The sequence below is a fragment of the Augochlora pura genome, chromosome 9, assembly GCF_028453695.1.
Source record: "Augochlora pura isolate Apur16 chromosome 9, APUR_v2.2.1, whole genome shotgun sequence".
Classification (NCBI taxonomy): domain Eukaryota; kingdom Metazoa; phylum Arthropoda; class Insecta; order Hymenoptera; family Halictidae; genus Augochlora; species Augochlora pura.
Window position 1 is genome coordinate 7,295,383 of NC_135780.1, and position 24,039 is coordinate 7,319,421.

The window sequence follows — 24,039 nt, forward strand, 5'->3', positions numbered from 1 at the left end:
ATTATTGGAAGTCTGTGTGTGCGTCCTGGAGACAACGGGAGACACGAAAAATCTTACACCTTTCCCCCTTTTTTACTTTGCTAAGCACCGGAACAAAAGAGGGGTTTCTCGATTTTTCTTGTCTCCCGCGATTCTCACTTTTTAAACTAATGTTTTTGTCTTGAACAAAGCCTCGTCTCCGAGCTGTTAGCATAGGTATAATTCTTTTAACGGATGCGCGTATCCTTAACGAGTCGAGCACTCGAAAGCCGAAGTCCATCTAAACCGACGGCGCAGCGAGCAGCAACGATTGTTTCGTTTCGTCTCGTCCCGTCTCGTCTCGCATCGTCTTTCTTAAATATTTCCACGTTATTTTTCTTAGAATACAATCGATTCCCTCCGACAGACGTTCTTTAACTTAATGTTACCAAGGACACGACGCCACGCATACTAGACATAGACCGTAAATGTAATTTAATTGCTGTGTGCGCGACGTTCGTTTGCTTTCAATGAGAAGAATGATTGCCATCGACGAAGCGACGGCTTGATAGATTATTATTGCATCGATAGCAGCCGTTAAAAAGTTTCATATATCAAATGCGTGTCGAGGTTGAGCAAACGTTTGTGTGTAAAACAATACAAATTATTACTAACTACGAATGCAGTCGCAATCGTCGCTCGAATACCAGTTTCGCGACATCGTTGCTCGTTTTAGACGAATCGAAATATGGATCGCCTTTCGAACACGGACGCGTTGCATTCCGAAAAATAATTAACCGACCGCGCCGCGTTCAGTGGTTGAACCGCCTAACGTAACTGACTCGGCCAACTTGTCTTATGAAATCGAAGAACGGCGGACGATGGGAACGCGGTGACATGATCATATCGCGGCACTATACAAACGGGGAACGCAGAAACTATTCAGCATCTTGCGCAGAAAAATCCGGCGCGCGTCTCTGGAATTTCTCGAGAGCTCTGTTGTCTCGTACGGAGGCTTCGTGATTGGATTTCGAGAAATTCTCGAGCATTTTCAGGGCACGTCACGTATCTTCCTCGTAGCGAGCAGTCCTTCCGTCACGCGTCTTGTTCACTGTGTCTAACTATAGTGATTCCGGGAGAGGCGGTTTGGCGCGGTTCGCATAATTCGCGTCGGTCCGATGTTCTAGCGCGTCTAGTCGGTGCTCTAGCGTCTAGTCGGCGAAAATTGTGCCGCTCGCCGCCACCTGAAAATATGTTGCGCCACATGGCGACATCCTACGCTCTATACATATATACAGGATAGAGACACGGACACGTACGTTGCGCCGCCGACGGCTAAACGACTGTCACCTGGTCATGTGTGTGCGTGCGTCGTTCTTACGATAGGAGAGCATGACCAGGAAAGAGTCGCGCAACAGTCGACGGTGCACACACGTGCATACTTGCATTGGCCTGCACGTGACTAAACATTTACGCCGGCTCTCTTCCGATTATACATCAAATTGAACGACATTACCACTCACTGGCCTATTTTTCTTTGGCCGTGACGCGCTTGCATCGATCCGCCGCAAATCCAAAGAGAAACTCGATCCACGCGAATCGATCCGCTGGAAAAATGATCATCATTCTATCGCGCCCATCCTCGAAGAGAAAATCGCGCGTGGGCGATGCTCGCGTGTTTTTCGAACGGGACCGTTCCCAAGCTGTCCGTTTAATTATCCCAATCACAATTAATTCGAACGGTTTAATTGATTGCGACCGATGACCGGCAGAGATAAGCTTTGTCAGCGAGTGAACCGCTCGTGCGACAAGACGGTGAGAACTCCCGGCCGGGGAACGTCGATAGGGTCTTTTAAAGTGTGCCGTTTCCTGATCGTCCAAACTTAATGGATCAAGAAGACGTTACTGTGCGACCGGACACACCACGAATTTGGCCTTCGTGTTGTCACCGTCCGTAATTGGTAATTGCCAGAAGCACAACTTGCAAATAGCTACTTCTGACGGCCGCCAGACGAGTCGGTGAAACCACGTGAAAAGCATCACCTCGTTAAGCATATTAATAATTAACAAGTCAAAGTTAAAAGTCCCCGTAGCATGCAAGAAGGAGATGCAAGGTTCGATCACTGCGAGAAATTGATTTTTTCACCTAATTGTTCGGTGCGCACTATAAGATAAGGGAAACCGGTTCATCGAGTGCTTCGGTGCTTCCAATTTAACTATCCTACATCCTTGTTTATTGGAGCGCGCGATGACCGAGCCATGCGATTTCGTTCAGTTAAACGAGTGCGCTTTAGATGGCGCAATTTTCGAGACAAAGTAAAAGTCAGGGTTGTTTAAGCGCAACCCTGAACACAGTCCATGATCTTTACTTAAACTCAGTAGAAATTATAATTGTTATGATATTAGACTGTAGATTTTCTGCATTTATGTCGAGAATTAGTAGAAGAAATACTCATAATTGATATTCTAATATTGTTCGTTAAAGCACTGAAAAGATTGAAGGAAGCCAACGTTGACATATCCATTAGAACTTTATATATAATTAAAGAAAGGGCGACAAAACAGATAGGGACACTAAAAACAGATAAATATCTGGACATATTAATTATAATGTTAATTAGCAAAAAATATTTTGATGTAATATTTTGAATTTATTAGAATTATTAAAGGAGAATAACCACAGTGGAACCTTGGCAGAAGCCAAGAAAATTAACGTATTAACTTGAAGAAATTCAAGTTATTACAGGGAGAACAGTAAAAAGATTGGAAACAGTTAAGAGTGCGATGTAATAACTTGAACTTATTGAGACGATTAAAGTAGCAATAAAAACGTCGATTTTTATAAAGTTCCGTAGTCTAGCAGTAATAGTGATTTGTAGACGGTAATTAACACCGCCGCCCGGTGGCAGCAGCACCCTGGTTTCACTGGCAAGCTGACGGACAACTGCCGGTGGCACCACGTTCGTGTCGCGTTCACAGCTAAAGGGCAAATGCCGGCGGCAGACGAAAGTATTCCAACCGTGCAGGTGTAGACGTCAAAAAGTGTCGATATGTTAAATAATAAACACGCCTCTGTGATCGACCTGGTCCATAAAAATTAGCACGACGATCCCGTCATCGTGATCCCTGGTTCGAAGTTAACAGCGGCCGCAAGCTTTTTTCCGACTTTCTAAACGTGTACAGGTGCACCGCGCGAGGCATGATCGTCGGAGCATGCGCAGTTACTCGCGCGGGAACACGAAGGTCACGCGGTACCAAGTGACGTCAATCGATAGCCGGCCGGCCGGTCGGTCGCTGCTTGCGGTCAAGCGTGGGACCCCGCCGCGGCGGTTTAAATGGTCGCCGGAATGCGGTTAAGCCTTTTTGCCATTCGCGCCACAGTCGCGCTCGCCGTGGTGAGGGATATTCAGTACCGTATTACACAGGTATAGTGCCCCCTCGGCATCTTCGCTTCACATTGAAAATCACAGACCGATTTTGTCGCATACAGCTTCCGATCCTTAAACAATATTCTCTTCAAATCGTAATCGACGTATTTTCTTCCTCGTCGACGCCTTTTATCTCGCCGAAGTGTCATTAACCCTTTCTCGTATTAATTAAATGAAGTTCGAGGTGATCAAAGGCATTACTTATGTTTTAATTCAGCATTTATGCAAACCTTTTGATGGTTACCAGATTTGTTGTCAGGAATTTTGATCGATATTTTATATCGCTTTCATTGTGGTATTAGACACTTATTTTAATTACTCTTTTAATTGGAGTAGACGACTTTTAGGAAGCTTTGATTTATTTATTATTGAATTCAGCAAATAACTGTCATTTTATCGTATAACATTAGCATAGACTATAATTACATCGATTGTGCCAAAATTATATCGCGTTACATCTTTATAAATGTTCATAATCAAAAGATCACCAAAACAGAAGTTTATTGAATACGTTTGCCTGTCCTAAATATCTTGACACTAAATATAAAAATTCTGAACATGTTTCAGCAACGTTCTAACGAACTTGTTTCGGCTCGATATATAGCAAAGACTTTCGGTGAGCGGAAAATTGTATCGTCTCCGGTTTTCGTGACAGTGGGGCATCATTTGCGTAATGTATGCTTGTAAAATGTGTTTCGTTTCCTCGCGGCAATTATTTTTTCCCGTGAAACGCGGCACGTGACAGTTCGTCGGCGCACGTGACAGCGCTGTCAATAGAGGCTGCGCGTCGCTTCATTTTTCCGTGGATCGGTCGCGTCGCGTTACACTCTTTGATCGAACGATGTTATCTATACACGTGTGCGTCAAGTGTGGCGCCAACTGCAGCTGCTTAGCGCCTTTAATTACGTAAACGCCTATGAACGTGGCGTAAGCTAGAGCGGCGAGTGGATAGTCCGCCGGTGTGATTCCCGGTACGAGAAGAACGACGGTCGGCGTTATCTGGAAACGGATCGGCCGCATGGGGTCCGCGTCCCGATATACTAATTGCATGCTGGAAAAATCCGCGTGCGGTTTGGTTATCGTACGTGGAACCCGAGTGTGACGCATTGGATGCGGAAATCGCGGCGGTCGATTGCTGTGAACGGAATGGCGGACGGGAGAGCGCGGGGGCTAGCGACGAGTCCCGCGTTAGAAATCACCGGCCGCCGGTCTATCAAAGCCAGCAGAAATCTTCATCGTCCCTGTAATACCGCGACGAAGGCCGAGCGAAGTCCCACTTACGCGTCTCGGACGTTCGAAAGTAAAATATGCGGCTGCAATAATTCTTTTTTCTTCGTTTTTAGACGGTCGATTTCGTAATTGACCGGCCGTTCATGGAATTTCTCCGATCGTTAAATTTACATATTATTCCAGCCGAAGAAATTCACGGTTCGATTCGGTCCTCTGATAACAGCTACCACCGTGGTACCTTCGTGACATTTAACTTTTTCTATCCGTCGGCCTCCGACAGACAGAAGAATCGTCGTTGTTCAGATATAGTTACGGCTAATCACGTGTTATCGTATTTTCTACGATTTCAACGCGCCTCGATGTTTACACTTTGTCTATCGGAATCGCGTACACATGACTTTTATATTTCAAGTATAACATCTGTATGTTATGTTATGTATGTTATAATAGTGTTGAGAAAGTAATCGATGTCATATAGTTTAGCGCTGCAGATTTGATTCAATTGAACAAAATACTTTGATTTAAGTAATCTTTCGAAGCTTTCAACGCGGCCGTCGGTTGTCGAGGCAAGGTATAAGATCGCGTTCGTACGACCCTGATCTCTCTCGGACGCATCCGACGAAGACACACCAGGGCTCGTCTTACGTCTGGAGCTTTTTTTCTCGCGGTATTCGCACGCAACCCCGCCCAGAGGCTCTTTTTCCAACGATAGACAGACGGGGGACGGTGCGAGGTGTGAACCTCGTTCTATTCGCCGTGCAGATTCGCCGGCTAAAACCTTCCAGGAAAATCCGTGTACGTTGGAACGCGGGCGGCTATGAACGCTCATAAAAATGTACGCGTCGTCGTCGTTTCGTCTCGTCGGGTGGGCTCGCTTGATTCTGGAATTCAGTGGGTGCAGCAGATATGGGCAACCGGCCGAATATGCGTTTCGACTTCGGCGAATCGGCGAAAGCGACGTTGGAAAAGCAGAAGCATGGTCGCGGACTTCCTGGAACCATTTTCACTTCGGCAACGATCTGCGAAAGGAAAATGTCCCTCTCGGTGATTACGTTTGCGATCAAGCGATTAGTAAGCTGTGCAGGATCTACGTATACAGTTGTTTCATGTTTTAACCCTATTACGAGCCCCTTTCATTTTTCGGCGTAGGTGGCCAAGCGGGATTGCACAGCAAGCGACACTAATATATAGTATATTACTGTTAATATATATTATATTGTATTATAATAAAAGTCGCGGACTGTCTAAATGAAGAAACGATGTTTTCGTCGTGACGAAGTAACTCGTGTTCGTTATTTTTTGGGCTTGGTAGGTTTACCGTGAATCGATTTCATGGTTTAATGCACAAAGATCTCGCGGAGCAGGAGCAAACAGTTCGTTGTCAAAGATTGCAGAAAGGCTGAGTGGTGGTTCTTCCCAGAGTTCTCAGAAAGATGAATTAAGCGTTTAGCACGTAAAGATTAACGCGTGTCGGAGGTGTTGACGAGCACAAAGACTGCTTATATCCGATACCCGTGTAAACGCTTGCATTTTTACGTTTAAAACGATTTTTCCTATTTTCTAGTTCTTCGATGGACAGCAACTATCTCTAACAGATAGATACAACAATCCGACGTATTTTGTCCGAATGTCCTCTGTGTAGCCTTCTCGCAGGTTCGATCGTTTCCTATTACAATATTAAAGTAAACGAGTGATCGAGGCTGATTACGTTCCGGTATTAGTGAAACACTGTTTCGCCTTGTACTTGTAACGGTCCTTTTGGTTATTTTGCAATAACCAGAGTTTTATTACAATTCAGTTTATAACAATTCAGTTTCGTAGTATCGACGTAGCATGCAGGTGGGTTTGGCATCTCTCAAAGGTATTAGTTAACATTCTACGTAAGTATAAGGCTGCGATAGACCGTTTTCTCGGCGTTTCTCGTTTTCTCGTTACGTTCTCTCCCCAGTGGGTCGCGACGGTCTTATCGGGGCGTCTATAATTATGCCTTTCCTTCAGGAGCAAGTGGGCGCCTATTTTTACGCAGGACCTCTGCAGTATGTATAAGCGCATCTCTGCCTGTGACGCAATCCATTCATTCATTCATTCATTAAGCTCAACTGCGTGGGAGAGTTTGCTGATAAGCATCGTGTTAGGTCATTCGCGTCGGCGCTTTTGTTTCTTTGCCTCAGAATTGATACTACCGCTCCTTGTTCTATCGAAACCGTTCGAATTCGGATCGATGTCACTTTTCATTTTAATCGAATCAAGTTTTCATTCGAATCGGTGTCATCTTTCAGCTTAATCAATATCGTTTTTCACAGTTTAATCAATACCATTTTCCATTTTAATCAATACCGTTCTTCACCGTAAACAGTATTATTTTTCATCTTAATCGATACCGTTTTTCTCGTTTAATCGTTTTTATCGTTTATTAAACGATACTTATGACGCAGTAAGCACGTGTATTCTAAACCTGTATTATAATTGCTTTATTAATATGGAAATATAAATTGTTCGTTTATCATATTAATTTGCTCACGCTTTTTTTTATTCACGCTTGAAATTCCTATCAAAAGGTACGATATATTTGGTCAATGCTGAAAAAGTTATATGCGTTCGTTATGTTCGCGTAGCAATATAAAATGGCTGATGTTGGTGTTCCGTAAACCCAACGTTAAGGAAAGATTTGACAAATTTTCCGATGATCGCGAGCTAGGCTAGTCGCTTTGTTCAAAACGTTTGAACGAGTCGCACGTGTAAAATACCTGGTCGACGAACCAGGATGCCTTGACTCTTGCACCAAGAATTAGGAGGTCGGACGTCGAAATGTCAAACTGGCAGAACCTGATTTGGGAATGTGGACCGGCATCGGCCACCGCCGAAGGGAACTTTTTTTTTGTTTTACGTTTAGCTCGTTGATTTTTTCCTTTTACCTGTTTCTTCACCTTCCAGGAATTTTTTTTCTCTATGACAGTAGTTGACACGAGTTGATTTCGAAAAGGTCTACATGGATTTTTCTCCGAGACCCATTCTCGAATGGCTTATTTTTAATTATGTTTATCGAAAATCTCTGCGATCTCTTTTATTTTATTTATGTTCTAATTAAGAAATATATTCAATCGATTCATCTGAATTATAAAATGTAAAAACTTAAATATAAAAACTGATACTTGAAAACTCTAAAAACGAAAGAAGAATATTGTAGAATCATACATATTTTATATAATATTCCTTTATTCGTAATTCTTCGATAAGTAGAACAATTTCTCCAGCCTGCTTTTGCTATTCAATCTTCGGGTTTAATTTTTTCGAAAGATTCGTCTTTCGTATAATCCAAGATTAATTCAACACGGAGCAAACTTTCCCCAAAAACATCGATCCCAATGTCCCTCCAATCAGTGAAATGAAGTCGTAGGACTTTCGAAAGGAGCATTCCAATGATCGATGGATCTCGGAAAAGACTGCGGAACGAATTTCTCGTCGTCTAATTAGTAACGCGAAATTGGTCGTCAGCTGGAAGGAGAAAGATATCCTCGCATACGCACGCGCGCGCACGGATAATTCACAAGTTCTCTTTCACGTTCCTCCCGCGCACCGTAGCCCCCTATGGGGCAGCAGACAGACAGGCAAGGCACTCCTTCCTTTCCTCGATCAGAGCGGCAGCCCGTTGTCCTTTCCTTCTTATTGCATTTCGTTCTCCCGAGGCGGCATGCCAGTCGCTGCTCTCTCGCCTACTCCTTGGAGTCGATCGAACGAGAAGAAGCAGGAAAGAGTTAGCCCACAGGGAGACGGTGGAAGGGAGAGGGAGAGGGAGAGGGAGAAAGGAAGAGAAAGGGCGAGAGAAGGAAGAGAGAGAGACGGAGGCAAGAACCGGCGAGCGACTGGCATTTTCTCTGTGAGTCAATCGAGCAGAGAAAACACGGCGCGCGGAGGAGAGAAGCCGCCGCGTCGAAGACGAAGAGAGAAAGGGAGAAAGGGAGAAGGAGAGAAGGAGAGAAGGAGAGAAAGAGAGAAAGAGAGATGGGTTTCCACCGTTCGTCTCGGTAACAACGCAGGCCACTCGGTGCATCGGCGAAGTCGATGTGACGATTCGACGTCGATGACGCGGTGCATCCCGTTCCGTGGGCGGATCTCAACGAGTGGGCCGAGCTTAATGGTGTCTGGTCACCGGGTCGTTTCCTGGCTACTATCCCCCAGATACGTCCGCCGTATTTCGTATCTCGCGTAGGTTGTTATCCATGGTAGTATCTCGCGGCGTGCTTTCCAAGTGCATCCGTGTACTCACGCGAGCACACGGCGGATACACAGCGCCGAGACGCGTAATTGGACTTCGCCGTCGGATAGGAACGCGTTATGGTCCGTGATTTTTCCACCGGACTCCCCCTTTAACAGAATAGAGTCCAGTCGCCGATAGCCAGGAAAACTGGGCGTGGGTGGCTCGAGTTGTTAACGCTGTAACCTTTAAATCAGGGGTTGCTACTTTCGCGGCGCAACTGTCGCCGGGGTTTCATTAGAATTCTCAACCTGTCGGCCGTAGATCGTTCCTACTGGGACCCGAGGCCAAAAGCTTCTCTGCAGTGAGTTCATCCTAACGGTTACATCGATTTTTTAGGCATTTACGCTCATCTGAAAAATTACAAAGAACGTTTGAAATTAAAGTTAACAAGAGTACTTTGACGAGAACAAGATTCAAGAATCAAAATTTCGACATAAAATCTCTTTACTCGATATAGGGATAAACCAAAAAGAATTTTTTCAAGATGCCATAGCTTTGTATACTTGACGTACTTTTCGTTCAATACAGATTCAGTATCGAACGGACTTCTCTAATATTGTTTGCTACGTATTCGTGTCTATGATACTTGCTGCTCTGCAAATACCAATTATGGTAACATCGTCGGATAGGATTAAAAATATTATTTTTGCATAGTTTAAGAATCTCCCTTTATGTTGCAAACGTCTAGTATAATAGAACTTTCAATTAGTTATGAAAAAAGTTAAAAAGGGTCTTTAGTTTTAAAGCCCTTTCACGGAAATTCTCCTTTAAATGAGAAAAAAGTAAACAATATACTATCATAAAGAGTTGAAAAGAGGCTGGTTTGACTACTGAAAGCAGCTTTTTGGATAACAGATACTAAGGAATCTTCTATCCGAGGTAGTCGAGCGAAGGCGACGGTATTTGCCGATGTTTGAAATAAAAGTCCTCTTGGTATTCTTGATAAACGGCTCCATCATCCTCAATAAGATCATACGTTAGCTCACGGGTACTTACGAGCTAAACGGGTACCGAGAAAGCTGTGTGAGCGGGGAAAAAGTCGGTTCGGCAGCTTTGCGGCCGCAGAAAAATCGCAGCGCCTCGGGTCGGCTCGCGGCCGCACCGCCGCACCGCACCGATGATGGTGTCCGCGATGTTCTCGCGCAGGCATGCGTTCTTCCGTGACTTTCGAGCTGCCACGAGCGCGTTTTGCACATCGTGCGGGCGCTCACTTTCGTAACTGGATTGGATGAGTCGCCCGTTAGTACGTAGCGTCAAGAGTCTTGAACACGAAGAGATTTATGGCTTCGCCTTATTGTATACGGATGTACATCGAGTGACCAGGAAGAGAAACGCGCCGTCACGTTCGCATATGTGGTTTAGTTAAAGGGATTGTCGTACCGAGATACTTGAAATACTGGGACTGGTTTGGTCAGAATTCCACGAATGCAACTTCGTGTCCGAATTCTTCTTTTTGGCAGCGGAATTCGACCAGGCGCTCCTGCCGTGTACAAGAGATAGATAACCGAGGACCTATGATACGTACGAATAGAGTAAAACAAGTTCTTAGAACTGGCAGCAAGATTTTTCACGTTAATCAATAATTAATGTTCCACCGAATTTTCTTCCCAGTTCAAACTAGCAGTGAATCTTAGCATGAACCCTAGCAAGAATTCCAAAGAAAATTTACTGTAATTCGTAAACTGTACATAATAGGAAAAGTCTTGCTTTAAATGTTACTTCCTTTATACGAATCTATCTCTCGTTAATAATGTTAATAAGGTCAAATAAATGCCTCAACATTCTTAGTTTATCGTGATCTGCACACTGTTTTAAATTATATCCACACATTTGTACAATAAAGGCATAAAATTCGCAATCTGTAAGTCGTAGCTTTAAATATTCGACGAGATTTTCATGGATCGCTAGAAGAGTTTGGTGGCAAAAATGGTGGGAGGAAGACTGGGGCAACTAGAGATAGGTAGCTGTTACTTTGAACCGTTATTATCGATGCCGGTGTTTTCTGTGTGTCAGAAGACAACGTTTCATCGACGTCATGCTGTACACCCACACTTTGTTCGGTATCTCTTCGGCGGTTCTAGATGGCACACGTGGTGCCTTGGACGAGATAATCCATGAATGGCTATTTGGCGCAATACTCGAAGCAAAAGTTCACGCGGGTCACTCGGATGATGACCACGCGTGAATTTCTAGTCGAGCTTGCGCGGATTTTTCGTGCCCGTTATCTGCCGAGCAATGCATCATGGAGCGTCTGGAGACCTACATACCCGCGCCGCTTAGCACTCGGCTCGAGTATCCTGAACGTATCGAGCACAGCAATACGGGGGCACGGTTGGCATTTTCCTCCACAATTTTTTCCTCTAACGTTGCGTCGATGACTGCAACCCGCTGATATCACGATTGCGAGAACTGAATCGCGAAGCACAGTGTCTTGCTCGCTCTGCCAATAACGTTGCCAATAACGCTGCCAATAACGCTGCCAAACGTTGCGCTGTGGGACAAGAAGCACCTAACAGTGAACAAAATGTGTTCTAATTAAAATCACATACTTGACTTGGGCTGCATTTTTTTAACTTTTACAATGAGGCCGTATCGTTATAATTATCAACGCCAATAGGATCTAGTAGCACCTAATTCTTTTGGTATGTTCAAGTAAAAATTTTACCTTACAGAATTCCAACATTTCATTCACTGAATTCCGCTAAATATTTTATTTGTTACAAATTAAAAGTGAAAACAAATGGCATGCAAATTTTACTTATCCATGCCTAGTACACTTGTTTATATAACCTCAATGTGTTAGCGCTTCTCTGCACGTTTGCAGCAAATTAAAGATTTTGAGAACACTTTTGATACTTATTTTTGAATGCTTTCGGGTGCCGATTGTCTTTGCGCGCTGCCAGTAACACCGTTGTCTCCCTCTTGAAAGCAGTCTTAACTTTTCCTACTGCAAATCGAATGTAATGGAATTTTCACGCTCTTCCCAGCGTGCGTACGACTCGATTACCAAGTCTGTCGTAGGAACGTAACCACCCGGTATTGTTCCATTTCTTTCTATCACGGCGCGACGGTAATTATTGCTCGCTCGCAACGAAACGCCAGGCTCGCCTCTAAATTGTGCCAAACTGACTTTCATCATTTCTGCAGGTCGGAGCACAGATTCCGAATCAATAGTCGTTTCAGTTATCTTTCCATTGGATCGTAATATCTAACAATACGTTCACTTCTACGTTGAACCGGATAACATGTAGGGTTCCAGATTGCAGTGGGTTTTACCCTCGTCGGGTCTGACCCACGGTAAAATGTCTGTTGCGTGCGTTGCAAAACGAAGTGGTAGGTAATAATAAGAATCAAATGCAGTCGTAACTAGAAACTGATTGTGGGCAGACTACTTTTTCGTAACACTTTCTCTAACTGGTGTATGTATATAAAGTTTCCAAGCAACTGTACCGAATAATTTTAGGATGTCACATCAAAATGCCTTTCCGAATGAAATATGCTAAAACTCTTTTGTAAATATTCTTTCTATTGAACAGTTTCGTGTATTAGACTACTGAATTACAGCAAATAATTCGAATAGCGTGTGGTCTATAATAAGTGGACTTCTCCCCGAAGACGTCCGCCGCCGTTTCCTGTCCGAAACAGAGATCAAACCCTGCAATCAGCTAGATAGGATTCGTCAGAAAAAAATGGCGGGACTCGCATCCGACAAAGGTCTCCTTCCTCCAATCCGAAGCATGTCTGCGGGCGAAGCGAGAGCGTTCGATATCGTGAAAACTTGTGCCCCCTCTCCTCTCGCCTGCCTTGTCCCGCAGTCGCCTATTCCGTCGAGAGAGGAGAGTCGATCGATTCGCGTCGACGTAGTACTATGGCCTGCTTACACGGAGAGCACTGACCCCCAAGGTCGTTCTTACGCGATTGCACGTGCTGCCGTGAATTCACGCTACCCTTCAAATCCCTCTACCGCTACACCCTCTCCCCCTCTCCCCTCGCCCATCACCGCTCCCGTCGATATCACCCTTTTTCTCTTGCAACGACACACTCTTAACGCACCGAGGGCTCACTGTTCTTTGCGTGCATTCGGCGTGGGTGGTTCAGTAACCCTTTTCACCACTGGGAATTCCTTACAGTTCTAGCGGATGCTGTGATGCTCCAGGCGTGGCCGTCGAAGAGTTCAAATCCTTGTTAGTAGTTTCTCGAAGTCCGCAATATTTTAAAGAGTCAGCACCTTGGACCGAAATGAACTTACAGAGCTATTCGAATTTTTTAATCGTCCAAGGAGATTCATAAAGAAACAATTTTATCATCAAGTGCTTAACAAGAATGTTAATAGAAAATTAATCACCATAAAAATCTGGCGATTCACAGATCGAACAGGATCGTTTCAAACTCCAGAGTCTAATATCGTTTCCTTGGCATAGAGTTTGGATACCTTACCTATCGTAAATATTTAATAAGCAAACAGCGAGATTTTTAAAATAAGAATTTGTAAGTGAAAAGACAGAGATCGAACGAAAGATATAGATTTTATGATATGGACACGCTTTACACCCGAAGGACCAATAATTACAAAGTTTTGGACGCAAAGTATCCGCACATAAGCTCCGCAGAAGTTTTGACAGGAAAGTTTACGGTCTAGTCAACTAAGAAACCTGTCATTTTTCAGAGAATATAGACAGACGGTGTGGTGTGTTCAACCTTGGCGAAATTAGCATTAGAGTTAGAACTTCAGATGTTAATTTATTTTTACGTATTCTTGGCAAACACGTGGGCCGCTAGCTCTCTGCAAATAGTGATCGACGTTTCGTGAACTTTTAGATGTGACAGAATAGTGAATGGGCTCGATAAGTGCGCGTCCCTCTTGGACACAGTAACTTTAGGGGAATCAGCCTTAGTTGCCTTCATTAGAGTGCTATAGATGGTGGCTATAGACATATTTAATAGTTACTGCTCGTGAGCCAGTATCAGATTGCTGTTTATTTGCGCTAGGTTTTTACGGAGCACATAAAAGCAACTGTGTTTCATGTAACTTTATGGAAATAACAATAATATATTTATTCAGCATTTTTGCGGTTTGCGATATTTACTCAGCGAAGAATGTATAGCGGATACATGACTTGGGAAAAGGTGTTTGAACGATAAAAGAGATGATCGCGTGACAAAGAGGATCAATTTCATCCGATGACTCGGATGGAAACAATTTAGCGGACACTTTTTTCGGTATCGACTCTAGGATTTCGTCATCTCTCCTTTCCTCGGAGGTGCCGCTACAAACTTTCCATTTGCCACGCACCACAGTTGCCATGTGATCACGTTGAGCCGGCCGACCTCTTCCTGGCTGGCTACCTTGATCTAACCGCGGCGGAGTTCTTCATGGCACATGCTCTCACTTCTCGCTTTCTTCGGCTATGGTCGCGCTAATTTTTTACTGGTGGAGTTAATTTGACCCCACAAATTGTCGAAAGTGTAATTGTTGTCTGCTGGAGAAACAGTTTCGAATGCAGAAGATTAGCTTCTACCGTTTGCAATTGAATAAAAAATCTTTTATTGATAATTCAATGATCAACCTGGTTAGAGATCGTACCAAAGGGGGCAGAAATTTGCAAATATTTCGAATGTAATCGCGGACAACTGGAGGAACTCCCGAGTACTGCATGGCAGCAGAATTGCTGCATGCGAATATTATCATAGAAAAAATAGCCCCGATCGCGGCCACGATATCGGCTTCCGCGTTCTCGTTACGATTCGCGGCCGTTCTCTTTTTTCCGATACATCGGTGAACCGTGTCCAATTAAGCATTCGACGGTGCAGAGATTTCTTACCGCGGCGAGGACGGTGGCATGAAATACGAGACACTTCCTTCCTGAGAGTGTCGCGGCCTCGCCCGCGGAACCGATCAAGAAGAAACAACCGGTAAGGAAGAAAGGGAACGAAAGAAAACAGGGAAAAAGAACAGAGAGGAATATATGAATCGGGTGGGACCGAAAATAGGCGGCACGTGTGTCGTCGAGTTAGGAACAGCGCTATTCCAGGAGAAAAAAGAAAAGAATCCGTAGGGGAAGTGGTTTCGTGTCGGCGTTGGTTCCTCTGGCGTCGCGTCGGTTAGGTGGCTTTTAGTTATTTTTAGAAGTTTCGCGCCTTTTCGCAGTTGTTCACCGGCGACCTGGCAGATCGCCAGTTTCGGGAAGATTCGTGCGTCTGGCCGGCGGCGGCGAGCGAAGCCGCGCGCGATCAAACACGTGGAGGAGCGTGGTGTTGCAGGCGGGAGATTGCATTTGTTGCCGCACACTTAGGCGCAACGTATGCGGCGTCTCGTTCAGGTTCTTCCTCGTTCCTCGACTCTTTCCGCTTGGCCCCGTTACGCGACTTTAAATGGAAGCTACTGAAATGCGCGCGTCCAATTAATATTCCCTTCTCTTTAAATTCGCCTCCTTCTTCCAGAGAGGACTGATGAACACCTATCGATACCTATACACGCGATTTCAGGGATTGAATTTCGAGGGATGGAATTTTAGGGCAGCATGTTAAATGTAATATTGTAAAATGTAATATTCAGTGACTCGCAGTAATATCTCGACCGCCTGTTAAAACGGAATCATTTTTTTAAAGTGAACTAAAACTATGGCTATAAAGGTAGAGTTACTTGAAATGACCTCGGGAGAACCCTTCATTTCCCGATTGCTAGTGACACCTTCGGGACACCCTACGTGACTGTTTTAACAAAAAGATCGCGGTTCCAAGGCAGGTGGTTCCAAGGCACAGTTCCTCTGTCTCGTGATGTTCGATGATTGTTCGCGCAAATTCCCCGCGAACAAACGTTATCGAACAGAGAAAGACGCTCGGCGTTTCTCAGTTTGCAGGGCATTAATTAAAAGTTCACGGTGCGGTTGCAACGCAAACCCTGGGCAAAGTGAAACCGGAAGGCGAACCAAGCTTTTTTGCACGCCGACCATGACGTGTATCCATGATAATCCGGCCAGGAATTTTTGTAATTTAAATAGAAACTTTCCTGGCACTTTATTGGTATAATAATGGTCGAAGCAGCCGATAAGGATCGATCATTTTAACGAGCTCAGGCGAATGGAACTCTCGCGTGCGAACATGTTTCATTTCAATTTATTCTTACAGTTTTATATCGTCGATTCGAATGGCTGTGTAATATTACGTTTCTCAATGTTTAACCGTATTCGATGAAGCGTCGACTACGAATCGCGTTTCATTTGCGCGGAAAATGAAGCTGTGAAGTTAATTCCAGTGATAAGGAGGCGCATACTTGGTTGAACGTTTGTTTACACAGTCTAATGTGCGGTGTTTCGTGCATACATAGTAATCATTATTTCATGCGGTTAGTTCTTATCGAAATATCTCTTTTGATTCAACGTGCGCCTAAAAATATTTACTTATTGGCTAATTAATAGATTGCGGGTTTTATTCATTTATAGTATTTCCGGTGTTTCGAATTGTGTATTAAAAATCGTGCTTAAATTTTAGCTAGATTTGAAAGCTTTCTTATAACCTGACGATATTGCGATTGCTATTTTACTAAATTATTTCATTCGTTTGATTTCATTCATTCAGTTACGCGAAAGACCAATTACGCGTTTAAGTACGAAAGAAGAAAATATGCAGGGAGAAATAAAATAAAAATTATAATACTGCAACGGTAGTTGAATCCAACTCTTTCTAGAATGTATTAGCATAAAAATAATGTAGAAAATTTGGATTTCAAATATGTAATTCTGTCAGCCACGTGTTTGTCAATTAACGCGTTCACGAGGCGTTCTCCGACCGCCGTTGTGTTAAAATATCGTAATGTTTCGACTTGGATACTATTAATTGATAGCAATCTCAACGTTGTAAAAATACGATAATAAGAGATTCGTTACGAGTTTTCTAGTACACGGTATCGAATCTGGTCACGAGGAATTTTTCCAGTCCGTTCGCATTGTTGTCGGGTGTTTGGGTCGATCCAAGTCCCGTATTGGTAGATCGAGCAGTGAGATAGGTAACAATAATAGTAGTAATTTTATTGTTTCGAAGTTCCACGGGGATTAGTTTGATGAATTTACGAGCCGGGTTATAGTTAATCCCCGTGAGCGAATAGCGATACGATAAAGTTCGTCGGTGGATCGGTGTAATTGGTCCCGGGCCTGTTGGCGCGAAACACGTTACATCGACATTGAGCGATTGTATTTCGAATCTGTCCTTGAGAAAAGAGTTATGACCCGTATCCGTACGAGAGAGGAATCTGGACCAACCGGATTTCCACCGATTGTGCCAGACGCCGTGGATGACACAGTTTGCAGAAACGCCCACGGTATCGAATGTCCCTTCGAACGCCTCTACGCCAACAGCCATCCAAAGGAGATTCCGCTATTATGCCCTCGCGCAATCTTTTTCCTCTTCCTCCTTTCGCCTCGCGCAATCGTGGCTGCAGACGCCAGGATCTTCAGATAAACGATACGGAGCATCCGGCGTAATCTCGTTCACGCTCGCAACTGCTTGCATCAACCGTTTTTTCTCTTTTTTTACGTTCTTGGCTCTTCGAGTTTCGTTGCTTCTCTCTCTCTCTCTCCCTCTCTCTCTCTCTCTCTCTCTCTCTCTCTCCCTTCGCCTCTTCCTCGCTCTTTCTTCTCTATTTCTCTTTGGAAGCGCGGTGACACGATCTTTCCGCTGTTTGCGGACGCTCTTCACCCTGATTGGAGAATCGTCAAAGTTAAGACAGAGGCATGTCTGTTCCGTCCAAACTAATTAGCGAGGTTTTACGGCCGACCATGGCAGCTAATAGCTTCTCGCTAAAGTTGAAGGATTTTAACTCGTTCAACGAAAACCATATAGTAGCAGTTTTTCTTTTCATTTGCCGGTATTTGCTTCTTTCGACGATGTCTCACCTCGAATGTTTAACCATTGCGCCCCATCGTTCGATTTTTCCGCGGTAATTGCGCAGATATATCATTAAAAGGTAAATGAAAACCTGCTTTCGATAGATAACATCCGTTACTTTTTTGTAAGATGTAAACTGACTTTATTGGAAATAGATTGCGGTTTATTTTTAAAGTCGATAAACCTCTATACTCTGAGTTAATTCTTCAATAGATGTTTCATTGCATAGATTTTACTCAGTAACCACACGAATGAAATGGTGTTCAGAAAAATCGGCGCAATACTTTCTCGTTCAAAGGTGAATGCAACTTATCAGAAAAATCCATCCATCTGCAAGGAAACAAGCAAAATAAAAGAACACAACAATTGAATACGTCTTGTCGTTAAATATAAAGTTAATCGTTGAAGTAAACAAAATAAAAGAACTTAAAGCCATTAAGCCTTGTCTCTGTTTCGCTCCTTGCAGAAGAGGAGGAGATCGACGTGGTGTCGTACGAGAAGCCCTGCAGACCGGCGGTTCTACCGACGTACCCGAGCCCAGCAGACCAACAGCACTTCCAGCTGACAGTGAACACCGCGTTGAAGGAGAAGGGTCCAGCTCCGCGGCCGCGAGGGCGTCCGCCGTCGAATCCGGCGCGGAAGAGGACAGCGCAGCCGGACTACAAGCCAGTGAAACGAGCCCGTCACAGACCTTACCAAAGGAGAAACAAGGTTGGTCGATGCATGACAGCTGCGCCGTCGCCGCCGGTGAAGATCCCGGTGCCAAGCGCCTCGAGAAGCTCGTCGGACGACGAGCTGGACACGGAGAAGAGGAGCCTGCACAACAACATGGAGCGGCAGAGGCGGATAGAGCTTCGGAACGCGTTCGAAGAGTTGCGGGTGCTGGTGCCGGCGGTGGAGTTGAAGGAGAAGGCGCCAAAAGTCGCGATCCTCAGGCAAGCGGCCGTGTACTGTGATATGTTGACCGAGATCGGTCAGATCACCGTGTCGAAGGTGACCGAGTTGCGGAGGCGGCAGGAGAAGCTGCGAGCGAGGCTTAGGCAGCTGCGGAGGAGTCTCGCCATGACGCGTTGAGGAGAGACTCAGCTGGTCGTATCAGATCCCAGCCGACCAACTACCCCATTCGGTACGTACGAATATAATTGTAAGAGAATCGGCAACGACGATACCACTCTCCGTCCGGAGGCGAGGTCTCGATAAACGCGTAGGAGACCGTCTCCGGAGAAGGGCCTCGAGCGGACCGCATCGCATCACCGGGGAAACGCACGTGCGATCGCGACCGACAAGAGAGAGATCGCGGTTGTTCCGCGATTCACGCGAGTCGACGGAGAATCCCGCGAGACGCGTCGTCATCCCGGCATGAACGAAAACACAAAACAGAGACAGAGAGACGCACGATCGTCGTCGAGCAGCCGTGTCTCGAATCAGCCACACGTTCTGGAGACACACACCATGAAGGGGCCGAGAGTTTTGTTCACGCGAAGAGGAAAAACCAGATTCTATCAATCGAAACACATCGAGCAGAGAACACACTAAAGAATTGGTGCCAAATATTAGAGGAGACCGAAGAGACGACCGACGTAGAGATTTCGAGATGATTTATATTTGTAAACGATTCGTGGTGCAGGAAGCACGGGGAGAGGAAAAAAGAGAGAGAGAGAGAGAGAGAGAAAGAGAGGATGTTTGGTTGGTTCGTTTCGGGACGAGATCGCGGGGTATTAGTAAGGACGCAAGACTGAGTTCAGCTTAGCATATACGGGACGCACTGTCGCGACGTTTCGATACTTCCTCTTGGGGATTTCCTTTTTCCTTGGGTGCGGGAGCGCGCGCGCGCTTGATAAAATGCACACTGCAGAAGAAAACGGAGGGAGCAGGTACGTGGCCATGGTTCACGTCGAATATATTATATAAAGTCCATTCTAGTTTTATTATTCGAATTCTCGATCAGTGTCGTCTTATCGCGTAGATTATCGACTAAGACCGGTTCCGAGCAGCTTGGGAACGCGGCGTCGTGTATATTTTCGAGAAAATATATTACAGGGGAATGGAACGATATTCAAAGTATTTGAGATCGAAACGAGCACCTAAGCAATCACTGTTCGCCGTCTATTTTTCTGTCCTCGTCGCTCGTTTCTGCGTCGATGGCGAAAAGAGGCGTGGAGCTGAGAAGAAGATCCGAGCAACTCGTATAATTCGAGAAACTAATTCGTCGCCAGGATTCGGGATGAACCTGAGCAAGAGCGGCCGCGTCGACGTTGGATCGTTCGATTTCTGATTTTTTTGAATCTCGTTCGACGCGATAATAAATCATGCGCACGGGGTAGTACCGGAATTTTATCAGAATTTATTCAGCGTTGGCATCACCGGTTCCCAACTGGCTGGTCTTAGGATGTATCTTACGGCTGAACCGGTCGTAGGTGTAGCTTTCCTTTTGAGAAAGAAAAGCAGAAAAGCACGGGCGTAAACTTGGACGATTCTTTTTCCAAAACTCGTTGCCCGGGCAAGAGTTTTCTTCGCGACGGCGAACCGCTGCTGAGAACTGGAAGAGTCGGTCGGTGCCGGTGCACGACAAGTTGCTGGTTTCTAATCGACGCGACCGCGCGAGTCGCTTAACCAGCGAGTTTTGGCGATCGAATCGTCGATGCGTTGGATGCGCGCGGCGGCCATTCATGGTAATTTCTCGTAATCCTTGTGGCTGTACACGGAATTTACCTTTGAGTTTCGATCGTTGACGAGGGAAAGAAAAACCCGTTCGCTCCTCGGTCTACGCGATTGCATATTTCATTTCGGATCGAAGGCGAACACGCCACGACGTCACCACGTTTCACTATGCCATTATTCGCGCGAAAAGTGCACAGAGGTTAAAGCGACTGGGTAACCGCGACTCCGTTATCGAGTCGCGATTGTTTCTCTCCTGAAATCGTTGTCCCCAAATAGTAATTGTTTGCCGGTCGATTATCGATGATCGCTGTGCGATCTGGAAGTTCCGATATAATAGCGCTTTCAATGACATGATCCGATGCATCTGGTTGTGGCTGTATCCTGATGAGAGACTTGCGAGAATAGGTGAACGAATGAGTCACGAGCGTGTAGATAGGAATAGTTCGCATTTAGCACACAGGGCGAGACACACTGGCAGACACACACGGATTTTTGTCCGCGTACCTTGAACCGGAGTCGTCCTTTTCCCTTTTCCCTTTTCCCTTTTCCTTTCTCCCGAACGTTTTCCGCTGGGAGGACATGTAGTGTAAATTACGAATTAATGTCGTCGGGTCTGTTCTCTTCCTGTCCTCTCTTCTTCTTCTTCTTCTTCTTCTTCTTTTCCTTTTCCTCGTTTTTACCTTTCTAAACCGGCGACGTCGCAACACGATCACGATCACACGTGATACACCAGGTTCTTTTTACAGTTCCTTTTTATGCCTCCGTTTCATTCCTGACCCCAGCTTTCTCGCGGAGAAAACGACGACGTTTCGCGATACTTGGATTGGGTGCAATAACCAAATTTTTGGGAATTGCAGCGATCGTATTGGCTCAGGGACCGTATCTCACCGATCTCGTCGAACTTTTCATACCTGGACCTGGATTTCGCGTGCGAGAGTACTACTCGACTTTGATTCAACTCATTGCAGTCCTAAGTATTTTTTTCATTTCGCTTCAGAATTTCCTATAATATATGTGACACTGCAAATGTACTTGTAACGAATGTTCATACACGCATTAGATCCTCGAGTATGAAGTGCGTAGACTATATATTAACATTATACAGGAAATTGTGCATTTCATACTTGACGAGTATAGTTACGAGTATTCGGGAGAATAATGTAAATCAGAGTCATAGGATAGGACTGCAAAGAGTTAACTGCATTTTCATAATACACACGGCTGCAATACTTACCCTATTTATTAAAAATTCTAGCGAATGAAAGAAATACTGTTTATATCGAGAATTAAATGCCATTTCTCTACAAAACAAGGTCTGGGTCATGCCATGGCAGCTCACGATTTATAAATGACAATATCGCAGATGCGAGTCGTGAGAGATTTTTCTAACAAGATTACAAGCAAATGAGACGATGAAAGTGTCGATAAGAAATTGGTGAGATGGTCCTTAACCTATACAATTGCTGAAACTGTCTCCTGGAGGAAATAGACGGACTACTTGCTGGGAGTTCGAGAAGGATTTCAATGATATTTCTACAAAGTCGCGCTTTTACGAGGAGAATCTCGATCGAGATAATGCCGCGTCAACTAAGAAAGTTGGCTACGATTTATTTTTTAATTTGTTCGTCACGGTGCTCGTAAACGAAAACAGAGGGAAACAAAACAGAAGTGAAAAAGCAGCGACGTAGTTTTTACACGAGAAGAGAACTGTCTCTGCGCGAGACCGATAGAGACACTCACCTACGCTTTTACAATGTATGTATGTATATATATAATAAATCGTGTACATAATATATATATATATATGTATATATATATATATATACACACGCATATAGGTTTATATCAACATATACATACGCATATGTAAATGACACAAGCATATATACATATATATTGAAAATTATATACGGAGGCGTGTATGCGTGCGAGAAAGAATGCGACCATGGAGATTGAAACGAGAGAGACGCGACGAAAATTAACAATACTAAATATTGACCTTAGCATTATTATTATTATTATTATTATTATTATTATTATTATTATTATTATTATATTATGATTATCATTAATAATTCTTATTATCATTACAATTATAATAATTATATTATTATTATTATTATTATTATTGTTATGAGTTTTAGTTACAAGTTTTTTCTAGCATTTAGTTGCTAACACAATGATGATTCTTAACCATTTTATCACGGCATACCAATCGTTTAAATGTGAACGATTGCAGCGCGATTTTTCACTAGGATTTCAAAAATTAATGGAAGATGAGAATATATTATGCTAGCGATTATATTACTACAAATTATATGTATATATATACATACATGTATCTAAGTATACTGTAACGAAATACGGACGCGTATATAAAAGAGAAGAGGGAAACGAAATGATAAATGTGTTTCGTCGCAGCTGATTCGAAAGAAATCCGTTTATCCGCGTCGAGTAATGGACGCGTGCGAGTGCAGTGCTCTCGCGGGGCGGTGATGGGGATAGGGGAGGGGGGGGGGATACAATGAAAAGTAAACGCAAAACAATGTGTTCATTATATCTGTAGGTAACAGTATTCGTTTATATACATACTTTTTACGGTCTACCGAAAGCTAGAGAAAGAAACAGAGATAGATAACACGGAAATAGAGAAAACGTAGGCGGAACCTTTCGGAAGGTAAAACATTTTCACACCGTAAACGTCACACGCACGCGGATCACACGTACACAAAATCTTGACATAACAGGAGCTCAGAAATGTAGTAGCATAAAACGTAATCGTTTAACTGAACGCATGGACAGACTTGGAGCACGGACCCGCGGGGAGGGCCGTGAGGGAAATACACTCGACAGTGGCGAGCGGGATTTAAGAAGGGACGGATTGGTAAGTCGGACCGAGGTTCGAAAACGTGTGCACGTGCTTCCGGAAACAATGTTTGTGAATGTATTTCGTAATTCGATTGATGCGCGGCGACAGATAAAAATACGCTATATAAAATATATAAATATATATTGTATATACACGCATGCAGAGACAGGACCGACCATAGAGTTAGGCAAGCATGAACGAGCGCGTCATACACACTGACACACATGTAGACACACACGCATACACATACACACACGGGTACAGGTTAATTAAAGACTTAATCGACGACACGATGAAGAAACCTGAATCGCGACCCAAGTGCTTGAAATTTATATAGGTACATATATAGTCACAGCGCGTAATATAATCATATGCAGTTCGGAACACGTTCCAGGGTGAATAAGGTTCGAGACGGAATAGGGGCGGATTCAATCACAGACACGTCAAGGAGTTCGTTTGTCGAGTAGCTTGAGAGCCCTTGTCACGGATTTCGTTCAGTCTCTCTTTTTCGATCGATCGATTAAATTTGGCAGCTTTTAATCGGCGCAACAAAGACTCACGATCGGTCCCTGTGCGGGACCGCGATGCGCCGGAGGACGCACCGTCGTCGCATCGGGATGCTCACCGGAAGCGGTAGTAATCGTTCTAAAGCTTTAATCATTTCTTCTCGGTCAAGGCGGTGCTTCGAACTACAGAGAATAATTCGCGCGCGTTCGATATTGCGGTACCGGCCTTGTTACTCGTGCGACACG

General features: G+C 44.4%; 1 protein-coding gene across 1 annotated transcript in view; it reads left to right on the forward strand.

The window, feature by feature from the left end:
- The window catches only part of Myc (bHLH transcription factor Myc), a 31,657-nt gene extending 9,245 nt beyond the window's left edge, over window positions 1-22,412 (forward strand). Inside the window, exon 3 of the mRNA XM_078191038.1 lies at window positions 18,224-22,412. Coding sequence (XP_078047164.1) covers window positions 18,224-18,831 — 608 coding nt within the window. The 3' untranslated portion in view covers window positions 18,832-22,412. The remainder of the gene's footprint in view (window positions 1-18,223) is intronic.
- Window positions 22,413-24,039: the final 1,627 nt, after the last annotated feature.